Genomic DNA, 19988 nt, shown 5'->3' with positions numbered 1-19988 from the left:
AACTTCAATTGTGACTTCTCAAGTCAATTTGCCTAAATTTTCTACATCTTGTTGCAGTAGCATAGCCTGATTAGTCATTAACCACCCTGTCAAACCTCAGTATCACCTGCAGTCTTAGATATCAAACCTGACAGAACTTCATCAATATCATTAATAAACACAGAAAACAACAATGGACCCATCACTAAGCCCTGTGGAGCCCTACTAATAACATTAGTGCACAATGTGCAATGCCCATTGATAACTACTGCCTTTCTTCTTCCATTCAACTATCCCTTATTCATAACAGTAATTTGCTCTTAGTGCCACGCTTCTCCAGTTTGTACAGCTGTCTTGTAGTAGTGATAAATGATGCAAGAAAGGAAGATAAAAAAAAAAAAAAACAGTACAACACACTTCTCCCATCCATACCTTCCAAGAATTTGTCTAGTTCTTTCTTGAATTTATTCAAACCATCCACTTCCACAACAACAAATGGAAGCCTGTTCCAACAATCAACTACCCACTGACTGAAGGAAAACTTGCACACATCTATCCTGCAGCCATACTTCCTCAATTTAAATTTATGTTCCCTCTGTGTATAGTCTCAGCAAGAGGAATAATGCCATTCACTTACTTAATCCATTCAACGTCTTAAACACCTAAATCAGATCATCCCACACGTGCCTAGTCTCTGGAAACTGCAATTTGCAGAACTGAAGCTTTTCTAGGTAATCTGGAGTATCATTTGTTCGCCTCACCAATCTGGTTTTCTTTCTCTGTATCTGTTCCAGCAGATCTACATCCTTCCTAAAGTGAGGCATCCAGACCTTTATACAATACTCAAAATGGAGCCTAACCATGGCCCTGTACAAAGGGATAATCACCTCCTTATCCTTGCTAGCAAAGATTTTGTATATCATTGACAAAACCCCCATGAGGTGTTCTGGCACATGTCTGCACTGCTCAGAAAATTTCATGTCTGACTACATTTTTACCCCCCCCCCTCTCCCACACACACACCCAAGGTCTTTTTTTTTATTTTCCTTTACCCTGATTGTAGTACTACACAGTTGATAAGATAAGTTACTCTGAGATTATTCCTACCCTTGCATTTGTCAATGTTAAACTTCAACTGCCATATCTCAGCCATTGACCCGATTTTCCTAGATCTTATTACAGTAGCTCATCCTGATTACTGTTGTGTTAACCACCCTACCAACCTTTGTATCATCTGCACACTTTGACATTAAACCTGATATACCTTCATCAATATCATTAATAAATATTGGAAACAACAATGGGCCCAGCACTGAAACCTGGAAGACTCCACTGATAACATTACTCCATGAAGAGTAGTGTCCATTGATAACCACTTTCTGTCTTCTTCCACTTATACATTCCTTTATCCATAGCACTAACTTGCCCTTAATGCCACAGTGCTCCAGTTTATATAGCAGGCTAATAGTATCAAAAACCTTACTGAAATCCAAGTATATGACATCAAAATTATTTTTTGCATCCAATTCCTTGGTCACTGCAACATAGTAACCTATCAGATTGATTAGACAAGACTGCCCCTTTACAAATCCATGATGTGACTGCAGTATAATTGAATTCCTGTCCAGATGGTCCTTCATTACTTCTTTAACCAGTGACTCCATTATTTTGCCTGGAACAGATGTTTGGCGTTTTTTTTTTTTTTTTTTTTTTTTTTGCTGATGCTTTATTAACTTAGTTTTTTGCATCATTTTCCACTACTAATAAAAAAAAAAAAAAGTGCAGCCATTATCAAACCACTGCAGGATGGAAGCCTCCTCAACAATTCATGCTGAGGGAAATGGACCATAATCTGCCACGCTAGTCCAGTGCGAGTTGGCAGATCAACCGTATTCAGCAGTCAGGGGGCTTGAACCCCGGTCTACTCAAAGAGCGTGTGCTACTGCACTCCCGCTCCTGACCACTCGGCTACGGAGGCCTCTACTAATACTTAGCGATAATTTTGAGAACATCTTTGGATTCTAGGGAAGTCACTGGAGATGTGCAAATATATTGCCAATTCACAAATGGGGAATTATACGGTCTCATCGGGTAATTTTAACCCAGTTCAAGTTTCAACTAATAAATTCTGTAATTTTTACTCTATCTACAGAGCTGAAACTTGCTATAGAACCAGAACTGTTTTCTTTGATTTTCTCACTTCAAATTTTTGGATTTTTCTATTGATTATCACCAAATGATGAAAATGTACTGTCAAGTGTGCATCTTTTTAAGCCTTTTTCAGTTAATTTTTTCACCCCTGCCCTAACTAGCCTAGCATTCATGAAATGCGATACTCCATTTGTTTGTTTTTCTAGCTAGTGCTCTCCCTTTGTTTACAAAAAGGAGTTATGTTTGCATTGGGCTGTGAACACTTCGGCATTGTGTCACAGTTCTTTCATAAAGCTTTATTGAGAAGGCAAAAAAAAAAAAAAAAAAAAAACACATGCAACTGTTTCTTGGTATATGAAACATAACTGAAAGAATTGCAACAAATTGTTTTTGAAAAACGAAAAGGTCGTACTTCATTCTTCAATGTATATTGCATCTATCTACTAACACAAAATCAAGGAAATTATTCTATTGGAAGCCACACTGGAAAGAGGAAATTTTTTGGTGTAAAACTGATAACACTTACAATGTGCATTTGATTAAAAAAAAAAGGTTGCTTTATTGTAATTGTTTTTAGGGAACAATATCAGTACAACACATTTTGTGGATGTATATTTGACCTTCTAACGAACTTTCAAGAAAATATTTCTATTGATATGATAGCTACATTATAAATTGTGAATTATTACAATTGCAATATTTTATAACAATACAATGAATGCTATGACTAATGGATTGTTCAAAAAATATTGTTATATTTGTATTGTTAGAAAATATTTCAATATTTTCAATATTTACTTGGTGTGCATTTGATGTTATCACAAAGGGAGAAATTCTTTTATAGTGCACAATTCGAAAATATTCACCATCCAGGGCCGTATGCTGTTTGAAGTCTGTATTTCCTGTTCTTAGCTGCAATAAAAAGATATGCCGTGTTCTTGTTGTTATTTGGTTTTTAGGAGCATTAGCAATTAAGGCCATATTGCTCTGGGGATATGTGGTGGTCATTCTCTGACCTTTCCGCATCCTCCATATTTTGGTGGTCACGGGCTCGAACCTGTGACCACCAAATATGGATGATGCAGAAAAGACAAGTCATTAATGATGCTCTTGCATCCAGATGTGTCCTCTTTGGTCACATTTTTGTATTTCAATGATTAGTTTTAGCCTAGCTGCCCCATTAACAAAGAATGAAAGGGCATCTTGTTTGATCTCAATGTTGTCAAAGAAGTATGGTTAGCACCTTTAATATTGGACATGCAAGAATAGCAATTTGATGTGTGATCTCTACTCAGCCATATTGTAGGTGTGCATCAAATGCAAGAGATTTTCATTTTCCCTTGCCTCACATTTTCAAAATATTGATTACAGGCAACTTGCTTTCTTGTAAAAGGCAGGGGTTCTTTGTGTCTGATTCCATGGCGTATAATGTAATTTTTTTGTTAACTCTGATGCATAGAAAAAAAAATTACACTGAATTTTGGAGTGTCATTTAATGTAGAGAATAATACAGTGCCTATAGTTTTTTCGCTTGGCAAAAATTATGTGCGCTAGTGTTATTAAATTTATTCATAAGAACAAGATAAAGAAATTCACAAAAGAATTAGATTGGACAATATTTAGAAGTAGTAACCAAAAACAATACTAAAACTCCAAACCAGAATCTAATATGTGGAATGCAATACATGTGCCTAACCTAAGCTTCACATATCTTAGCAGGTAACTTGCTATCACATCCTGGTTAGTGACATCTTTTTGTTTCATGCATTCATTTATAGATTCATGGCAAATTTATATGACCCTGCAAATTTTAATATGCCCAGTACTGAAAAGAATGTTTCATAATAATAATACTGTTTTAATCATATTATTTTCATAATAATAATATATAAATGCTTCTATACATTATTATTGTTTTTTGTTTTTTTTTTCCTTTCAGGAAGCTCATAATGTTATATCTCAGAGAACTATAAATGCTCGGGCAATATTTGAGAAGAATACATGTGCTGGCCAAATGAGCATGGTGAGGAACTGGCCACAGACAAAAGCTTTAAGAGAATTCCAGACTCATCATTCTTACCACGTATGTAATCTTAAGGTTTTATGCTATATTTAAATTTAAACACATTTGAATTCACAGTTTTATTAATTTATTCTGAAAGAAACGCTAGTTATGAAATAGCAGTTAGGTCAGTTGAGTTATCCTCAACCTTTTTGGGTCTGGTGACCTCCTCTCTCCCAAGTATTATTTTCTAATGCCCCCCACCCCTTCATGGAAATCAAAATAATTTTCCTGTACAAAACAAGAATATAACCTAGCCTAACTTTAAAAAAATGTTACCACATATACAAATTTTTGAATATTTTGAGAGTGTATCCATTGTATCTATGAATTTCAGGAGGCTTTTCTGTATTTCACTATTCTGCTTAATCTATATATGCTAAAAAACTGCAAAGTTGAATGGTATATAACAATAATAATATCTTATATAATAATAAATAATAATTCCTTATCAAAAAGAGCATTATTTACAAAATACATCATTGTTGTATCACTTTTTGGATATTGAATACACTTTCCCTGATTTTAAACTAACATTGATAATGTTCAGTGTATATGTTTCACCATACTTATTTAGGACTATGAGATGTGCAAATTATTTTTAAATTATTAATAATGAAATTATAATTCATTTTTTGAATTGAATACAGTATTTTGTATTATATGCATTACCTGTCTGCTCTGAATTAATTAGATGATTAATGATTTTAAGTTCAGTGAATTTAGCTCTTGCACTAATGCAAAGTAAATTGAGATTTTTGTTCACGCACACGTGAACAAAAATCTCAATTTACTTTGTGTGCGCGCGCGCGCACACACACACACACACACACACACACACACACACACACACACACACACACACACACACACACACACACGTGTATATATAAGTGTACACTTATATTCATCATTTTGCTTGGGTGCTTTTCATCTATCTGTTGCATTTGTCCATAGTCTCCCTTCCATTTTCCTTTTCCCTTTCTCCCTTTTATATATTTAGTGTACCTGTATATATACAGATATTCGGCAATTAGCACTACCCCTTTTAGTGCAGTTTCGTTATAGGCTCTTGCAACTTGAGAGAGTCAATTTTTACAAGAAATTAAAAGAAATGACAAAAATTCATTCACTATGTAATGTAATGACGTTACATATTTTTTTATTTACTAGTTAAGTTTTCTTTATTCATAAAAAAAAAAAAAAAAAAAAAAAAAGAGTCAAATATATACATACAAAAAAGTAGTCAAATATATACATACAAAAAAGTAGTTAACAATCAGAAATTGACCAAAATGTTAATACTCGTATTAACATTTTGGTCAATTTCTGATTTTAAATTTCTAATTGTTCAAATGAGTCTAACGGATTGTCTTTAACTGCATCGTGGCATAGTATTTAGGGTCAGGTGCCACCAGTGGTTTCCCACATCTGTGCTGTATCTACTCAGTGATGGAATGCAGAACAACTGCAAAGCCAGAAAAAAGTGTTGTGTCAGGTTTATGTAGTATTGTGTTTTGTTCTGCTGTTATGTCTCTGGCTGGTCTCTGCCAGGGTCGCCTTAGCTTCCTGACAGAGGCCAAGTTTAAAAAAAATAATAAATAATAATAATAATAAAATAAAAAATAAAAATAAGAAATAATAATAAAAATAAATAAGTTGTTGTTGTTATTTGGTTTTTAGGAGCATTAGTAACTAAGGCCATATTTCTCTGGAAATATGCGGTGGTCATTCCCTGACCTTTCTGCATCCTCTGTATTTGGTGGTCATGAGCTTGAACCCCAGTCTAATCAAGAAGCGTGTGCTATGCACTGCTGCTCCTGCCCACCTGGCTACGGAGGTGCCAATAAATAAGTAAAAAACATAAATCATAAAGCCTTAGGATCATTTGCCAAGTCAAGTATTTCTATTTGTGTTCTTTTCTTTAAGTTGTAGAAGAGACCTCTCTTTATCAACTCAAGGTAGAGGGGCATGAATCCAGCTAGGACTTGTAGAGCTGGTGTACAGTACGACAGACCATGATAACTGTGAAGAGCATGGCCCTTTGGATTGAATCAATCTTTGTCTTGTTACATCGAATGGTGGCTCTCGTGCACAACAGTAAAACTCCATAACAAACAATGCACAAGAAAATGAATTGTATACTAATGCCAGATCTCTACCTTTAAGGCCCAATGTGCCCTGCAAATTCTACAATCATTGCCGTGTATTTCCTGATTTTGGTTGAAATATAAACTGGGTGTGGAGAGAACATGAGTTTCATGTCAGGTATGATGCCAGGGTATTTTATCTCTGGGTAGTCTGATGGGTTTGTTGGAGATCTTGACTGTAGGAGGTCTGGTTAACTGGAGAGATCCTTTAAGCAAGATGACTTTGTTTTCTCGTCAGATGTGAGAAGCCTGTGGGTTACTGTCTGAGGTTGCAGTTTTGCAAGGGCTAAGTTTGCCCTGTCTTCCAACAGGATTCTGGTTTCACCATGGACCACCAGAACTAGATCATCAGCAAAGGCAAGTGCAGCGTCGGTTAAGGCCAAAACCGTTCCTGAACCCAAACAGAGTGCTTCACACATACTTACATATGTAATACACTCTCACAGCCAATCAATGCTCTCCTCTGAGGTTCTGCCATGATCACCTGTGTATGTGTACAGGTTCTTATTTAGGCAAAATTTTTTTTATTTTTATTACCCATTGTGTCTGGAAACTGCCTACAACTTCAAAGTGCTAATAATGCATCTAAGGTGCCGAGGAAAAGCATTGATGCCCAAATTATTCTCTGTATGATTCCTTTCACCTCAAAGGTGGTACTTGTATATATGTCCATTCTGATATTTCCTGTCAGAGACTTGGCAATTTGGAATCTCCTCTCTTTGATCTTCTCTGGCTTAAAATCTCTCTACCTCATTTTGTAAAATTCATCTCTTGTTTCTACCGTTCTCCCAACTCCACTAATCACTTGGAGCTCTTTGACTTCCTCTCTTTGCAACTTGACCTCCTCCAGTCCAACTTTCCTAACAGTGAGGTAATTTTCCTTGGTGATTTTAATGTTCACAACTCCAGGTGGCTTCTGTTTTCTAGTCACACCGACCCAGCAGGTCGAGATGCTGAGGCTTTTGCAATTACTAATGACCTAGCACAGATTGTTCATTTACCTACAAGAATACCGGACAATCCTAATCATACAGCCAATATGCTTGATCTTTTTCTCACAAACAACCCTTCTAAGTAATGCATCTAAGGTGCAAGAAAAGATTGTGCAAAGCTCAAGGGGTAGAATTTTTTTCAGCCTGGACTGTACTTGTTAACAGGAGAGATTGCTTCTACAGGGATGGGATACACTTAAATAGAAAGGGTGCAAGAATATTTGCTGATGCTATCGAGGCAGTGTTAGGTGGGTCGGAAAACTGCTAGCTTGGGGGGAGACAAAGACCAATAGATTGACAGTAGCCACTGGCAGAGGTGAAAGAGATTCTTGCACTGCTTCTATTAGAATGAGCAGAAGCCTGAAAAACAAGATGCATGCTATTTCAGAGATTGCTGGGAGCCATTGCGGTACAAGTAAACACATGGGTTGTGTTAGGGTAGCTAAGAATAGAAACAGGTGCAGGTATACTTGCGTGTACACCAATGCTAGGAGTTTAGTAAATAAATTTGATGAATTTGAGGTATTGCTCAAAACATTGAAGGCAGATATTGTTGGGATATCAGAGACGTGGTGTCACACAGATATAAGGGATGCAGAACTGCAATTTGGGGAGTACAACGTCTACAGAAAGGATAGACAGGGTAGGAAGGGGGGGAGGGGTTATGCTATTAGTTAAGAAACACATAAAAACCAAGGAAGTGAAGCCAGTCGACATCGCTGGACAGTGCAGTGTGGAGTCAGTTTGGTGTGACATAAACATTGGGAGATCAAAATTGAGAGTAGGAATGTGCTATAGGCCTAATGACTCTGATGAGTATAATAAGGAACTGTACAGGAAAATAGAGTGGGCCAGTAAATCAGAGTGTCTATGGGAGATTTTAATTTCCCAGATATTGACTGGAATTTGGGGGCTGGTTACTCACACACTAGCAGGGCTTTTGTGGATTTATTGGATGATTGTTTTCTACATCTGCATGTTCGGGAGGCAACTAGAGGGAGTAATACTCTTGATTTGATTATCAGCAGTGATTCTTCATGCATTAAGAATCTGCAGATAAATGAACCACTAGGTGGCAGTGATCACAGTGTTCTGAAGTGGGAGTTACTCAAAGAGGTAACTACCATTAGGGGTAAAGGGAAGGGTTATTGCTTCCGTAAAGGCGACTACGATGGACTGAGACAGTATTTAAATTCTATACAGTGGGACCAACTGATGATGTTACCAACAGCAAATTCAAAATGGGAAGCATTCAAAGAACTTATCTTGGAAGCTACTAGGCTTTACATACCAACTAAGAAATATTGTTCAAGGTTTAGGCCAAAATGGATGTCAGATGAACTAATGAGGCATATGGCAGAGAAGAAAAATGCATGGGATACATACAAATTAACACATGACACAGAAGCCTATGATAGATACAAGTTGATATGCAACCAAGTTACAAAGGAGGTTAGGCAGGCGAAGGCAGATTACGAGAAATCCTTGGCAAGGGATGCAAAGAAAAACAGCAAAGAGTTCTTTACTTATGTAAACTCTAGAAGGAAGGGGATGAATCAGATTGGTCCACTTGATATTGATGGGTCAAGTGTTGTCAAGTGTTGTTCCAGATCCTGTTGCTGCTGCAACAGGATCTGGAAAGGTTGAGCAGATGGGCTGAGAGGTGGCAAATGAAGTTTAACATTGACAAATGTAAAGTACTACACATGGGAAACAGCAACCCCAGAGCAACGTATCAACTCTGTGGTACTACACTGACAGTGGTAGAGAATGAAAGGGACGTGGGGGTGGTTGTGCAGGCAGATATGAAGTTCTCTGAGCAGTGCAGACGGGCTGCAAGAGTAACTCATGGAGTATTGTCAATGATATACAGGAATTTTTCCAGCAGGGATAAGGAGGTGATTATTCCATTGTATAAGGCGATGGTCAGGCCACACCTAGAGTACTGTATACAGGTCTGGAGGCCTCATTTCAAGAAGGATGTAGAGCTGCTGGGACGAGTACAGAGAAGGGCAACAAGATTAGTGAATGGAACAAAGGGGTGCTCTTACGAAGAAAGGCTTAAGTTTTGCAAATTACAGTGTCTGGAGACTAGGCACCAGCGAGGTGATCTGATAGAGGTGTATAAAGCCTTGAATGGTTTAAACATGCTCAATGCTGATGGTATTCTTCCTCTAGCTCAAAAAAATCGCCTGAGAGGGCATAAATTCAAATTGGTTGGTTGGTGGAACAGACCTCCATCCCTTGTGGTGGAGGTTGATAGCCTAAATAAGTTTAAGGCTCAGCTGGACAGGTATTTTGAACGAACAGAGGGGTGAAGTGGAAGTGGGTTTTTTTTTTTTTTTTTTTGGCTGATGCTGCATAAGCTTGCTTTCTTGCATCAAATGCCTCTACTAATGCTAATGCTAAGTACACGGTCGAAGTGAGAGGTCCTTTAGGCACTTCAGATCACAACTTGGTGATTGTCTCTTCTCCAATGGAACCTTTATCTCATGGCTATTCCCAACCTTGTGTTGTTTGGCATTAAAAGAATGCAAAATGGGATGACCTGCGAGATTTCTTTTCTTCTTTTCCTTGGTCGGATTACTGTTTCAAAACTTCTGATGTCAACGTTTGCTCAGATCGTGTCAGTGAAATTATTCTTGCAGGAATGGAATCCTTTATCCCACACTCCACTTTAAAATCTTGTCCTTTATCTAAACCTTGGTTTTCCAATAAATGTGCTAAGGCTGTTCAAGAGAAGAATGTTGCATATCGTAATTGGCTTGTTTCTAATTCTTCAGTTTCATTTTCTGCCTACACCAAAGCTCGCAACAATTGTAAAGCAGTTATTAATCAGTCCAAAATAGAGTTTGAACAGGCTAAGAGTAGAAAATTTGCTTCTTGCCCTAATGGTAGCTGAGCATTCTGGTCTCTTGCCAAAGCTATTGGCCGCAACTTTTGCCCATCTCTGCTCCCACCTCTGTCCAAACCAGATGGTTCTGTTGTCACTTCAGCCAAGGATAAAGCTGACCTGCTAGCATCCCATTTTTCTTCCAGCTCATGTATTAATGATCTTGGTAAAACACCTCCCACCATTCCCAACACGCTCCATTCAATGCCTCCTGTGGTCTTCTGTCAAAAGGATATCAGAAGGATTTTGATGAATCTTGATGCTAAGAAAGCTCCAGGTCCCGATGATATTTCTCCACTTGTTCTCAAAACCTGTGCTCCTGAACTTACTATTATTCTTTGCCACCTTTTTTCACTTTCTTATTCCAAAGGTGTTTTTCCTTCTGCTTGGAAATTTGCTCATATCCAACCAGTTCCTAAAAAAGGGTGATAAATCCCTCCCATCTAATTATCGTCCCATTGCAATTACTTCTAATCTTTCAAAAGTAATGGAGAAATCAATTAACTGCCAACTCTTAAACTACCTAGAAACCTTCCATCAGATTCCATCAGTGTCGATCCACTGGTGATATTCTGGCTTATGTTACCCATTTATGGACTAATTCAATGGAAAGGTTCAGTGAAACACAAGTAGTTGCTCTTGACATCTCAAAGGCTTTTAATCGTGTTTGGCATAAAGGTCTTCTAAACAAGCTTCCATCTTATGGTTTGCCAACTGTTTTTAGTAATTGGTTATCCAGTTTTCTCTCTGATCGCTCACTGAGGGTGATGGTAGATGTCTAACTGCTCCACTAATGCTGGTGTCCATCAAGGTTCAGTTCTTTTCCCCACTCTTTTCCTCTTGTATATTAAAGACCTTCTTCTATTGACTGGAAATCCTATCCATAGTTTTACCGATGATAGCACATTGCATTCCACCTTCCATTTTGAGGAACCCTGTCCTGCTTAATCAGCTTCAACTTCTCGAAAATCTGCTACCAATTCCTTAAATGCCAATCTTCAGGTAATTCTCCAGTGGGGCAAAGACAACTTAGTTGATTTCAACCCATCTAAAACTCAGTCTTGTCTTATATCTCGCAAAAAGGATTCTTCTGCTCCTATGCTTATCTTTAGTGACACTTTGATTTCTAGGCAAAATGATATATCTCTTTTGGGGATTACCATGACTTCTAATCTCTCTTGGCACAAGCCCATTACAAATATTGCTTCCTCTGCATCTAAAAAACTTGGTTTTCTCTTTCGCTCTCAGCGTTGCTTTTCTTCCAAACAGCTGCTCACTCTGTATAAATCGCAAATCCGCCCTGCCATGGAATATTGTTCCCACATCTGGGGTGGTGCCCCCAAAACCTTTCAGGCTTCTTGATTCCATTCAGAAGAGGGCAGTTAGGTTAATTAATAATTCATCTCTAACAGAGTCTCTCCACTCTCTTTCTCATAGACATACTGTTTCTGCTGCATGCCTCTTCAACAGATACTTCCATGGGCACTGTTCTTCTGAATTGGCTTCTATAATTCCTGCTCTCTCTTTCAAAACAGTCCGAACACGTGCTGCCACCAGCCAACATTCATTTACTGTCCAACTTCAAACCCACAGAACCAACTTTTCATCTTCCTCATTTATTCATTCAACTGCCGTTTTCTGGAACAATCTTCCTTCATACGTATTTCCTGAAAATTACAATCTACAGAAGTTCAAGTCCAGTGTCAACAAATATCTTCTTTCGTCTTCTCAACCTCCAACCCAAGCGCGGTACTAAGTACTATAGGTTCTAATACCTGTAGTGTTTGGGGTTCACATAAAAAAAAAAAAAAAAAAAAAAATTCCTTTCACGTAAAACTGCAAGTGTTGAGGTGATTGGAAGCTGGTGAGTGTCAGGTGGATGCGGGTGCCTCTTTGAACTTGGCTATGTCCACAATTAGAATAATTATCAAAAATACAAAGAAGATAAAATTCAGCGATCTCGAAGTTGTCTCCAATGAGGGTAACTCGTTCAGGGAGTCATTTGCTTGAAGAAATGAAATGATGGCTTAGTATTTGGGTGGAGGATCAAACACAATGGAATATGTCCGTAAGTTAACTGATAATAATGGATACATCAAAATCATTCACACCCAGCAGAACTTGGTTTGATAGATTCAAATGGCCACGCTAGCAGCTTCTGGTGAAGCTGCTAGTGTGGACACAAAGCAGCCCACTAATTTCCTGTGACTGAAAGCCACCATCGAGCGTGGCACCCATCTTCCTGAGATTGTCTTCATTGTCGATGAAACAGCCCTTTTTTGGAAAAGAATGCCATCTCGTACTTTCATCTCCCAAAAAGAGAAATGTGCATCTGGATTCGAGGTTGGAAAAGGCAGATTAACTCTGTTACTAGGGAGAAACACTTTGGGTGACTAAAGCTTATGCTTGTGTATCTTATGCTTATGATATTTTCCAGCAGTAGATTGTTTCATATTTTTTTCCGTGTAGTAAAGTGCTATTGTAAAGAACACAACCTTGAACCAAGGGCATTGTTGGTGCTCAATAATGCCCCAAGCTACCCCAAGAATCTAGACATACTTCAACCCTGCATTCCTGTAGAAATCCCAACACTACTATATTACTCCAACCAATGAATCAAGGAGTTGTATCAAATTTTAAGGCCTATTACCTTTGTCGCACATTCAGATAACTTATAGAGGAAACAGATGGTGAAGATAAATAGTCCATAAGACAATTGGAAAAAATACAATGAGAATATGCCATGAATGCTAAAGACAATATCACAGCAGTCTGCGTGAAGAGTGTGAAAAAAGCTATGGCTAGAAGCATGCAAACTTTATAGGATGCAAGGAGGAACCAGTCAACAAAAACATTGTTGAACTAGCCTGTGAAGCGGGAATGAAGGATGCCAATGTGGACAATGGTGATGCAGTCTCATGGTAAGAGTCCTACTAACAATGAACTTCATGAATTGGCAAAGCAGTGCATACAGAGTGAAACTAAAGACCCCGACAATCTTGATGCGGAGGTGGAGGAGGAAACACCAGTGAGAAACCTCACCACAGAATTCCTCAGTGTTAGTATTGCTATGATCTCCCAAATCATGTACCAATTCACCAAGGATGACCCTGACTCCATAAAAGTAAAGAGAGGTTTTCTTGATATGATTTCCTGCTATCGAGAACTACTTCATGAGAGGAAACTTAAGAGAAGATAGTAAACTCTTGACTCCTACTTCATGAAAAATTAATCTTCAAATGACTTTTTTGTGTTATATACTGTACATTATTAGTCTATGTTTAACATACCCTAAATTACTATATATTATATTTCTCAGTTTAAAAAACATAAGGAATGCATCTCCATTTATTTAATGTAGAATGAAATAGTGCTGTTTTGTTTGGCACTCCATTTCCTAGGAACGTATCCTGAGTGCTAATCGGGGTATGGGTTAGCAACATGACAGCTAGAGATTATCTTCTGACATACAAAGCTATAAATACATAATATTGGCCCATTATGGTATGTTCCATTTCTTTGAGGTGAGCGGGACCACTCAGTCTATATATATATATATATATATATATATCAGTGATTATTTTTCCTATAATTTTCAGATGATTTTCTATTTTGCTTTTATTAGGTATCAGAACAGACATCAGTTACTGAAGTTGCGGATTCATCTTTTTCGCAAGTATATTCTCCTGTTCAAGATCATAAAGAACAGCAGCACTTAGAATTTAGTTCTCCTATTCCACCTCCTGAAGGATTCAGTTACACTAGAAATCTACTCAAAGAAGGATTACCTCCTCGACAAGATTCAGAATTGGAGGCAAATCTTGAAGAAGAACAAAACTGGGATGGTAGCTTTCTGCTATGTTATACAGATTCCTGTGATGAATAGTTTTTATATATATATTTAAACATTCTTATCCATTGCCTTTTAACATTTATGTATGCATGCTTTTTGTTTAAAATTGTGCTAGAGTCATTTTAGTTGTTGGTGGGAAACACTACTCCTCCCCAATCTTGCTGAGATTGGCTAAGTTTTTTCTTCTCTATTGAAGAAACTTTCAAAAATTCCTCCAGTCTCTGCTGGGATTTGAATGTGCATTTCTTCAAAAGAATATTAAGTGATATTGTTCCTTATCCATAGGTATTAGGAATGATATTATGCTGCATATCTTCAATACCTTCAAACTATATAAATTGAAAGAACTGATTCGACCCATTGTCTCTTACTGGCATGCCACATTCGTTAATCTTTCCTCTTAAGTCATAAAAATTATATCACCACCACTCACAAAATTTTTGAAGTTTAAAGTACAGAATACAGCTTGTGTCCACTCTTTAATTAGTAATATTGAAACATCAGAACACAGAAATACTAGCATCTTCGACATTGTATCTATAAAATGTAGATTATACATTAGCTAAATTAAAAGATTGGCTTTACAAGTGATATAAATTTAAAGCAAACTTACCAAAATCTCAGTATACAATATTATCACACTTATATCTTTCCTTATTCATGAACTCGAATCCATTAATAGATAAGTAGTTGGGAGGTAAGTTCTGGTATTTTAGGTTTCCAATCTTTTAGGATTAATCATAATAATGTCCATAATAACATTAATATAACTGAAATCAAAATTCTCAAGAACTGTTTGATTTCCTTCTAATTTAACCCTTTTTGAGACAGTTCAATCAGTTCAGTTAGTAACTTCTAGCTCCACAACACCTGAGAACAGGATACATGTTCCCAGAGAATCTTCAACTTAAAAGCATATAATTAACCAATCAGAGTGGGTCCATCAGGTTTTGAAATATGAGTGCTTGCATTGGGTTGAAATATCACCAAACTTTTCTCTCATACTTTTTTTTTAAATTAATAATTTTACAAGTTTTACATTTGTGTTTGACTGCTTGCTTCACTTACACCATCTCTTGTGGCTTGAGGCACTCATATTCTACTCTTCTACTTCTTATTTTTAGTTTATATAGATTAAAATAACCCAAGCACGAAAGGTACTAGAACCTGTAGTACTGCAGGTTGAAAGTTAAAAATACAGACATTATCTTTTGACATTAGACTTGAATTTCTGTAAATTGTAACTTTCAGGTAATACATGTGGGGGGGGGGGACAAAATGTAAACACGCTTTTTCCACAAAACAGGAATAAACAGAGAAAAGTAGAAGGGATAAACAAAGAGGAGGAAAAGTTGGTTCTGTAAATTTGGACTTGGACAGTGAATGCATTTTTTTTTTTTTTTTTTATGTGAACCCCAAACACGAGAGGTATTAGAACCTATAGTACTTAGTACCGTGCTTGGGTTGGAGGTTGAGAAGACGAAAGAAGATATTTGTTGACATTGGACTTGAACTTCTGTAGATTGTAATTTTCAGGAAATACGTATGAAGGAAGGTTGTTCCAGAAAACGGCAGTTGAATGAATAAATGAGGAAGATGAAAAGTTGGTTCTGTGGGTTTGAAGTTGGACAGTAAATGGATGATGGCTGGTGGCGGCACGTGTTCGGACTGTTTTGAAAGAGAGAGCGGGAATTATAGAAGCCAATTCAGAAGAACAGTGCCCATGGAAATATCTGTAGAAGAGGCATGCAGCAGAAACAGTACGTCTATGAGAAAGCGAGTGGAGAGACTCCGTTAGAGATGAATCATTAATTAACCTAACTGCCCTCTTCTGAATGGAATCAAGAAGCCTGAGAGAGGTTTTGGGGGCACCACCCCAAATGTGGGAACAATATTCCATGGCAGGGCGGATTTGCGATTTATACAGAGTGAGCAGCTGTTTGGAAGAAAAGTAACGCTGAGAGCGAAAGAGAAAACCAAGTTTTTTAGATGCAGAGGAAGCAATATTTGTAATGTGCTTGTGCCAAGAGAGATTAGAAGTCAGGGTAATCCCCAAAAGAGATATATCCTTTTGCCTAGAAATTGGAGTGTCACTAAAGATAAGCATAGGAGCAGAAGAATCCTTTTTGCGAGATATAAGACAAGACTGAGTTTTAGAAGGGTTGAAATCAACTAAGTTGTCTTTGCCCCACTGGAGAATTACCTGAAGATCGGCATTTAAGGAATTGGTAGCAGATTTTCGAGAAGTTGACGCTGATTGAGCAGGGCAAGGTTTCTCAAAATGGAAAGTTGAATGCAATGTGCTATCATCGGCAAAACTATGGATAGGATTTCCAGTCAATGGAAGAAGGTCATTGATATACAAGAGGAAAAGAGTGGGGGAAAGAACTGAACCTTGGGAGACACCGGCATTAGTGGAGAAGTTAGAAGACAGAGAGCCATCTACCATCACCCTCAGTGAGCGATCAGAGAGAAAACTGGATAACCAATTACTAAAAACAGTTGGCAAACCATAAGATGGAAGCTTGTTTAGAAGACCTTTATGCCAAACACGATCGAAAGCCTTTGAGATGTCAAGAGCAACTGCTTGTGTTTCACCGAACCTTTCCATTGAAGTAGTCCATAAATGGGTAACATAAGCCAGAATATCACCAGTGGATCGACACCGACGGAATCCATACTGGCGATCGTTGATCAGACGGAAGGTTTCTAGGTAGTTTAAGAGTTGGCGGTTAATTGATTTCTCCATTACTTTAGAAAGAGTAGAAGTAATTGCAATGGGACGATAATTGGATGGGAGGGATTTGTCACCCTTTTTAGGAACTGGCTGGATATGAGCAAATTTCCAAGCAGAAGGAAAAACACCTTTGGAATAAGAAAGTGAAAAAAGGCGGCATGCTGACTAGTTGTGTATTTCTTCGCTGATTATGGAAGAGTAAGAGAATTAGAGGGGAACAGGCATTGTGTATTATTAGATACTCAGTCTAAAACACTGATGGATCCAATATCTTTCTATTTCAGAAAATTTAGGAGGAGTCTGGTTGGCCTGCCTCCCTAAAATCCACTCATACACACCTTCTCATTGGTAAACCCTGTTACGTCACTTAGGTGGCAACGAATGTGTAGAGTGATTCTCTTCAAGATGCCTTGTCAGCATAAAGAGGAAAAGACCAAACCCTCCAGCACGACGAAACAAATGGCACTCAGTCCTCAGCGGCTCTCACTCCCCCTCTTATGGCAGCAAGAGGATCAGAGTGGAAGAAGAGGGGGCTAAGAATCTCTGGGTATGACCAGGCTGCCATTCACAGAAACTGAACTTGGCCTGTTACAACGTAAGATCGATCATTGGTGAAGTTGGATATTAGAGCTGAAAAAGGAATTAGAAAATGTAAATTGGAATATCATTGGTTTGGATGAAACAAGAAGAAGAAGAAATGAATCACTTATAAGTTTATAAAGTGGAAATCTGCAATACACCAATGGAAACAGTGAAAGGAGCGAAGGTGGAGTTGGCTTTCTGGTCCATAAAGATGTAAAAAACAACATTTTGGAATTCAAAAGTACATCACCAAGGGGGTCAAGGCTACCATTCAGAATTTCTAAGAGGTACAAACTAAAGGTTATAATGATTTATGCACCAGCATTGAGCCATGATGATGACGAGGTTGAAGAAATGTATGCCGAAATTGAGTCTTCTAGATGAGCAGAAAACCCACTACACTGTCATTATGGGGGACTTCAATGCTAAGGTTGGAAAGAGACCAAATAGTGCAGAAAGAGGAACTATAGTACATTTTGGAATTGGTGAAAGACTTGTGGAATTTGCAGAATCTCAAGGAATGTCAGTAATGAAGACTTTTTTCAAGAAAAGGGTGAACAGGAAGTGGACATGGACAAATGGATTAACAACTAATGAAATTGATTTCATCCTCACTAACAGAAGATATATCATGAATGATGTTAGCGTCCTGAACAAGGTAAATGGAAGTGATCACAGAATGGTAAAATGCACACTTGATATAGATGTAAGAAAAGAAAGGAAAAAACTGACTCGAGTAAATAATATGAAGGTCTTTGAGCTAACAGAAGAGGAGAAAAAGCAATATGTACTGGAACTTAAGAACAAATTTGAGCTTCTGAAGACCTTTCAGGACCAAGATATCGACAAGAATACTACCACTTTCTGAAAGTGATAAATTCCGAGAAACCTATAGGTAAAAAGAAATCCAAAGAAGAAAAAATTAGTCAAGAAACACTTGTCATGATGAACCAAAGACGACAAATGAAGAGCAAGATAAACACTGACAAGGATAAAATTGAGTATACTGAGTCATGCAAAGCCATTAGAAAGAGACTAAGAGAGGAAATAAGAAGATTTAACACAAGAAAAGTAGAACAAGCATTAAGAGAAAAGAAAGGACTTAAATCAGCAGCCATGAGCAGTAATACAGAAAAATGTATAAAGGCAGAAAAATGATACTGAAACTGAAGAATAGTGATGGTGTGCTTATAAATAGCAGAGAAGGCATAAATCAAATAGCAGAAGACTGCTATAGAGAATTATACAAGAAGCGAGGGAATGATGCCAGCATTGAGCAAGATGTTTCACAAATTAGTAACACATACGACATACCAGATATCCTTCCTGATGAGGTAGAGCATGGGTTGAAGAAAATGAAGAATCAGAAAGCCTTGGTGGAAGATGAAGTTACTGTAGAGTTGTTAAAATTGGGAGGAAGAGACATGGCACAGAACCTGGCAAGACTCTTTACAAAATGCATTAGAAAAGGCATGACACCTAAGGAGTGGAATAATGCAATCATAGTTTTGCTGCATAAGAAAGGAGATAAATCAGAAATTATAGACCAGTTAGCTTGTCCCACATCTACAATATGTTCACAAGGGTCATTGTGAACAAATTGTGAACAAACATTAATAAAAGATTAGATAGAATATTTGACGAGAATCAACCAAATGTGCAAGCTGGTTTTAGACAGGATTCTCAACTATGGATCACCTTCACATAATACCACAGCTAATGGAGAAAACAAATGAATATAAAACACTATTATGGCTGGCATTTGTGGATTATAAATAGGCATTTGACTCCATACAGCATAAGGCAATATTTCGGGCACTGGAAAGATAAGCATATATTATGATTTTAAAGAAAATATATGAGAATGCTACCTCCTTTATTAGACAAGACAAAGACAGTCGCAGATTTAAAATTGAGAAAGGAGTTCGACAGGGAGACATGATATCTCCGAAGTTGTTTAATTCTGCCCTTGAGGAAGCTTTCACGGTTTGCAGATGGCACTGTGATCATAATGATAATGTGATCATTGTGATTTGCAGATGACATTATCATGATCTGAAAGAATTAGAGGAAAATCTTCATCATTTATGCAGAGTTAGTAAGGATAAAGATGAATATGGCTAAAACAAAAGTAATGATGAACAAGTATGCCACTGAAAGGGATATAATATTGAAGCAGCAGTAATTGAAAAGGAGGATTCATATACTTATCTGGGGCAAGTCATTACCTATAATAATTATAAATGGCTGGAATTCAAGAGAAGAATAAATTTTGGATGAAACTATATTTCCTGAATTCCAGGAAATATAGTCACGTACTGAGGAACAATATCCCAATTTGTCTGAAACGTAAATTAATGAACTGATGTATACTCCCCACCATGACTTATGGAATGTAAACTTGGGCACTCATCAAAAGAGAAGCTGAGAACTACACAATGAAGAATTGAATGAATTATATTAGGAATCAGACTGTTAGATAAGAAGAGAAACACATGGATTAGGCAGCAAACTCAAGTAAAGGACATGCTTATCAAAACTAAAGAACTAAAATTATTTTGGGCAGGACACATAGCTTGAAGGCATGAT

General features: G+C 37.5%; 1 protein-coding gene across 3 annotated transcripts in view; it reads left to right on the top strand.

Annotated features, from left to right (window-relative positions):
* The window catches only part of Abp1 (Actin binding protein 1), a 298710-nt gene that overhangs the window by 221420 nt on the left and 57302 nt on the right, over nucleotides 1-19988 (top strand). For all 3 annotated transcript variants that reach the window (XR_016546934.1, XM_090373450.1, XM_090373449.1), the window contains 2 exons: nucleotides 4070-4213; nucleotides 13853-14072. Coding sequence is in view for 2 of the 3 variants with exons in the window: in XM_090373450.1 (XP_090229576.1) it covers nucleotides 4070-4213; nucleotides 13853-14072 (364 nt within the window). In the remaining variant the exon portion in view is untranslated. The remainder of the gene's footprint in view (nucleotides 1-4069; nucleotides 4214-13852; nucleotides 14073-19988) is intronic.

This window comes from Mastigoproctus giganteus, chromosome 5, assembly GCF_048544385.1.
Source record: "Mastigoproctus giganteus isolate SK-2022 chromosome 5, ASM4854438v1, whole genome shotgun sequence".
Lineage (NCBI taxonomy): Eukaryota > Metazoa > Arthropoda > Arachnida > Uropygi > Thelyphonidae > Mastigoproctus > Mastigoproctus giganteus.
This window is presented reverse-complemented; position numbering and strand designations above follow the sequence as displayed.